General features: G+C 42.3%; 1 protein-coding gene across 1 annotated transcript; it reads right to left on the reverse strand.

The window, feature by feature from the left end:
* Positions 1-463: 463 nt before the first annotated feature.
* Positions 464-4886, reverse strand: LOC101019582 (olfactory receptor-like protein OLF4). The gene is given in 3 exon segments (XM_003911269.3): positions 464-1426; positions 1429-1669; positions 4803-4886. Coding segments are annotated over 3 exon segments (1023 nt in total). The 3' UTR covers positions 464-728.
* Between the last annotated feature and the right edge of the window lie 1117 nt (positions 4887-6003).

The following is a 6003-nucleotide window of genomic DNA, read 5'->3' on the forward strand; positions in this document are numbered from 1 at the left end:
AAACCTATGAATTATTTCTATGCCTCTTGAAAAATTTTAAAAATTTTAAAAGACTCTTGCCAGTTTTACAACCCAGGAATATCATTCTCAACGACCTGGGAACTGTCTACTTGAAATGAAATCATTTTATTTTCATATTTCAATCATCAAAATTTATTCAAAATTTCATTTTAATCATTGAGGGTGATGGCACACCTATCCTCCAGGCTCTGTAGGAGGGTAACGACCTAATTTTCATGGACAATTCTTTGTTCCACATTGAGGAACTACCTCCTGTCACAAAGATATGAGAAGTTTGTTTTTTTGGGGGGGGGGGGTAAAGCCAGTTAGCAAAAATAGCTTATGTTCTTTCTCTCACCCCAGCACTTAAATATCCTCCTGCCCTTAGTTTCAGCAGACTTGATTTCATACTGAGTTCTGGTGTCTGCTCCGCATTGCAACTGCCTTAAATGCAGTCTTCCCAGTGTGTTTAAATTTGTCCAGTACAATTTTTGCTGTGATGCCCTGTAATGATTGTGGGCCACTGCCTCTCTCCAGGCTGCAGCTCTGTCTCTGGCCAGTTGGTCCTTTTCCAGTCCTGCCACATCAGGCATCCTTCATCTGTTAAACTGCTTGTGATATTGAGCATCCATCTTGCCCTGAATTTGGGTTTTTCAAGATTATATTAGAGAAGTCCAATTAGGAAGGCATTTAGAAGAGCCTGGGTCTCTACTCTGGAGAAGTACCCTTTACTGAGTACAGCATTTTCCCAAGCCAAAGAATTTCTGTAAAGCTCCCTTCATGTCCCTGTTCCTCAAGCTATAGACAAAAGGGTTCAGCATGGGAGTGACCATTGTGTATACCACAGATGCAATCATTCCAGCATCTGCTGAGTAGGGAGATGAGGACTGGAAATACACCAGAAAGACCGTTCCATAGAAGAGAGTGACCACTGTCAGGTGAGAACCACAGGTAGAGAAGACTTTGTGCTTCCCCTCAGCAGAGGGGATCCTGAGGATGGTGTGCATGATGTGGGCATAAGAGACCAGGACACAGGTAAGAGGAACGACTCCTGAGAGAGTGGTTTCAGTGAACATCATGATGTGAAAGACCCTTGTGTCTGAACAGGCAAGCTTGAGGATTGGGAGAAGATCACAGAAAAAGTGTGGGATGGAATGGGAGGCACAGAAAGAAAGCTGAGCTATGAGAAAAGCAAGTGAGAAAGCCAGGAGGTGGGAGCAGAGCCAGGACATGGCCACCAGCAGCAGGCAGCGCTGGGGATGCATGATTGTGGTGTAGTGTAGAGGAAGGCAGATGGCCACGTAGCGATCATACGCCATCACGGCCAGCAGGAAGTCATCCAGCAGGGCCAATGCCATGAAGAAGTGCATCTGCATGAGACACTCAGTGTAGGAGATGGTGTGATGCTGTGTCTGGATGTTCACAGCACCTTGGGGACAATGGTGCAATTGAAACAGGTATCGATGAAAGACAGGTTGGCCAGGAAGAAGTACATGGGGGTGTGGAGATGAGGGTCAGAACCAATGGCCAGGATGATGAGCAGGTTCCCCAGAACGGTGACCAGGTACAAGCCCAGTAAGAGCCCAAACAGGAGAGGCTGCTGCTCTGGGTGCTCAGGGAAGCCCAGGAGCAGGAAGTCAGAGATGTTGGTTTCGTTTCTAATTTCCTTCTAAGGTGGAAAAAGTAGCAGGTAATTCTGATTAAGTAAGTTATCCTTTAAAAATTACGGAGTCCATGGACATCGGTATGTTTTTCTTTGTTCTTTGGGGAGGTCACTCTGATTCACTAATGGCTGTAATTGTGTGTTTGCAAATATGTACAGATATGGAGACTGTGGACGATGATAATGAAGGGTTGGGATGAAGGTGTTCTTTGGTTTCTAGAATACTGTAATATCGCAAGTTTTCCTCATATATCGCCTGACTGAGACTGAACTGGAATTTACCTTAAAGGACTGCTTCAAGTTTTAATTTTCCCTTTAAAACAAACTCTTATAACATCAGTTTTAACCTCAGTGACTTACTGTGGAGCTAATTTGGGGGTCTTGCACATACTAGATTTAGTGAGCAACACAAGGAGCTCTGTACGTATGTGGGTGAATGTGTGTGTGTGTATGTGTGTTGAAGGAGATGGAAGACAGAACAATTTCTTTAGAGGGGAGCCAGTGGAGAGTCAGGGGTCTCTGGCCCCTTTGCCTTTGATGATCATTGTAATGAGTCAATGTGACCATGAGGAGGTTGCAAACTTTAATACACATTATCATTAAGAGCACACCATTTTCATTTTCATTATGAACTTCACCATCAACATATTTTGTGTTAAGATCTAGGCTGGGCACAGTGGCTCATGCCTGTAATCCCAGCACTTTGGGAGGCTGAGGCTGGTGGATCACCTGCAGTCAGGAGTTCAAGACCAGTCTGGCCAACATGGTGAAACCCTGTCTCTACTAAAAATACAAAAATTAGCCGGTCATGGTGGTGTGATCCTGTAATCCCAGCTACTCGGGAGACTGAGGCAGGAGAATTGCTTGAACGCAGGAGGTGGAGGTTGCAATGAGCCAAGATTGCACCACTGTGCTCCAGCCTGGGCGACAGAGTGAGACTCTGGAAAAACAAAAACAAAAACAAAATAAAACATATTTTTTGTTAAGATCTAGTCCTTGGCATCCTGGAGACTGGATGGGAAATCCTTTCTCTGCTCCTTGTTCTCAGTCTGACCTTAGTCAATTGTCGAGCCTGTTTGAATCTCTGTTTCCTAGTTTGTACCATGTGCAACCTCACAGAGTCACTGAAGTTATTGTTGAAATAACATATATGGAAAGCGGCTCTCATGAACGGTGGTGATTGTTATGTCATTAGTAGCAGTAGAAATGGGACCTTGGGACAGAATATAATAGGAAGCCTTGAATGCTTTCCAGTTCTGTTTCTCACATGTTTTTAAACTTTGGGAAATATTTACCTCTTTTGAGCCTTGCTGTTTTTCTTTTCTTTCTCTTTCTTTTCTTTTCTTTTCTTTTTTCTTTTCTTTTCTTTTTTTGATCTATAGGAGGTAGCAAATAACCCTACCTGATAGTTTTGTTGAGAGGACTAAATGCTGGAGTCAGTCGAAGTCTCTTCATAAACCATGATGTGCAATCAAAGCGAGAAACTCCACTGTTCTGTTGGATGGTATCGAAGAACAAATACAACCAACACTCAGTGGTAGCATGTGCTAATGTCATGTTTGTTTAGTGTAGTGATTAAAACATACAATTCTTTTTGGAATCTGACAGAATTTCCCCACTCTTTACTCTCTGTGTGACTTTGAGGAAATCATTTTTTTTTTTTTGAGGTGGAGTCTCACTCTGTCTCCCAGGCTGGAGTGCAGTGGCGCAATTTCGGCTCACTGCAAGCTCTGCCTCCTGAGTTCACGCCATTCTCCTGCCTCAGCCTCCCAAGTAGCTGAGACTACAGGCGCCCACCACCACACCTGGCTAGTTTTTTGTATTTTTAGTAGAAACAGGGTTTCACCGTGTTAGCCAGGATGGTCTTGATCTCCTAATGTGATCCGCCCGCCTCAGCCTCCCAAAGTGCTGGGATTACAGGCGTGAGCCACCATGCCTGGTCTGAGGAAGTCATTTAACCTCTCTCAGCTTCATTTTCCACATCTGCTTAAATGGGATAGTTACTAAAGTTACCACATTAGAGTAGTTATGAGGATTAAATTCAATAATGATTGTAAGATATTCAGAACAGGACTGATACACTATTAAGTGCTCAGTAAATATGATCTATTATTCTTATTTCTGTTTTAAATAAAATGACATGCTTTTTCCTTGTCATTGTGTCCTGGTTAGGACCTGCATGTTGGGCCTGTAAATTGTGAGGTGTCCATATTGAGAGTCATCATTATCATTGTTCATATCACCAACACCACTTTTAAATGGTTGTGATTCTACTCATAACTATTCATAGCAAAGCATCTGTTTTTCTGGGAGCAACATATAAACTTGGTCAAATATCTTCATCATCAGAGCCCAAATATTATTAATCATATAATGGAAATAAATAAGATCCATCTTGGGCTGGGCACGGTGGCTCACTCCTGTAATCCCAGCACTCTGGGAGGCCGAGGTGGGCAGATCACTTGAGGTCAGGAGTTCAAGACCAGTCTGGCCAACATGGTGAAACCCCATCTCTACTAAAAATAGAAAAATTAGCTGGTTGTGGTGGCTCATACCTGTAGTCCCAGCTACTCGGGAGGCTGAGGCACTAGAATCACTTGAACCCGGGAGGTGGAGATTGCAGTGAGCTGAGATTGCGCCACTGCACTCCAGCCTGGGCAACAGAGTGAGACTCCATCTTATAAAACAAAAACAAAAACAAAATAAGATCATCTTAAATAATCATTCACCAGTTCAATTTTAAGAAAAAGAAAGGATGTGAATGAGGTTGATAAAATATAAATGGATGTAGAAAAGTAAATTATTGGTATTGACCTGGTGTGATGACTGAGGGTAATTCTGGGAACCTTGCCTGTCCTAGCTGGCTGAGAATGAGTTATGCTTTATTATTGCTCAGGTGCTATATACTGGTTGCCAATGAAGCTTAGAGAAGGATGGTCTGAGACCTCTTCTCTACAATGACCTTAGGCTGGACCTGATGAACACCAGAGTTAACTAAAAAGTGATTGGCAGAAAGAAAGAGTGGAAAGAAGGAGAGAAAGGAAAAAGGGAGAAGCTGTGTGGGCTGCTTGTGTGTGTTTGTACATGCACATGCTCTAGATTCTGCTCTCTTTCCCTATTCCTATGCCTCAGTTCTTACCTGGCAATGCTGGCCAGTCTCAGACTCTGCCACTACCACCAAAGATATCGAGTTCACTCCACTGCTTTCTCTCCAAAAAAACATGGTTGGAGTCACAGATTCTTTCCGTGTCTAGGAACAGCATAGACTAAAGTCAGGTCTTCAGTGACACCTCAGGTACAGGAGCCAGGAGACGCTGCTGACTTTTCACGTGCAGTGTCTCTTGGGACCCAATCCCAGACCTCCTAGTTAGAGACAAGATAGGGTAATTGTCCAACCTCCCGGCTGTCCCCTCTGGACTATGGTTCCCTGAGTCCCAGCAGTGTCAATGGTGCCCCTCGTCAGAACAACCAGGGTTGGGATTCGGGAGGGTCACTGCTCCTGGATTTTCCGTTGGGTGAGCTGCAGGTTGGATTTGTCATCTTCAGTCATCTTCACTATGATTTTTTCATGGAGTCCACACCTTTAGTTAGAGCCCAACATTTATGGATAAAATACAGTATGTTCCAGAAAATAAGAAAAAAGTAAAGAATAAAACAGATCAAAGGTCACATTTTTTACCTTCAAATGTCATAAGCATTCTTACTCTCTATAATCCCAGGGAGCAGAGATTAGACTAATGTATAGACTCTATATTAGGTACAGGTGCTATCTCTGGATTTATTTGTTGATTTATGTTGTAAATATACATAAAGAGAATGTATAGAACACATATGTGCTGTTTAAATAGTGATGATAAAGTTAACGCACATTTTCTCACTGCTCTGTGTAAACAGTATATGGTTCAATCCTTTTAAGGTTCTGTGTGTGCTTCTTTTCAATTATATTCCTTTCTTCCCTCTTTAGAAGAAACGCCTATCATGAGTATGGTGTTACATTTCCTTACTTTGCTTTGTAGTTTTGCCACATACACATATATGTCTAAACTACATACAGTATGCTCTGAATTTGCCTGTTTTTGTACTTTTTGTAAAGGGAATTATACTTTTTTGCATTCTTCTGTTGCTTATTTTGCTCAACATTATTCTCTTAGGGTCATTCATGTGAATACATGCAGCTGAAGGGCATTCATATCCATTGCTATTTAATAATCCCTCATTATAAACTGTTTGCCTGCTGAATTTCAGAATTCAGAACTTTCGGATTTGAAATTATTTGTATATCATCTAAGAGTCTCTCAGAAGTTTTTAGGGTAACACTACATAATCAAACACATAGTATT

This window comes from Papio anubis, unplaced genomic scaffold (assembly GCF_008728515.1).
Source record: "Papio anubis isolate 15944 unplaced genomic scaffold, Panubis1.0 scaffold121, whole genome shotgun sequence".
In the NCBI taxonomy this organism is placed as follows: domain Eukaryota; kingdom Metazoa; phylum Chordata; class Mammalia; order Primates; family Cercopithecidae; genus Papio; species Papio anubis.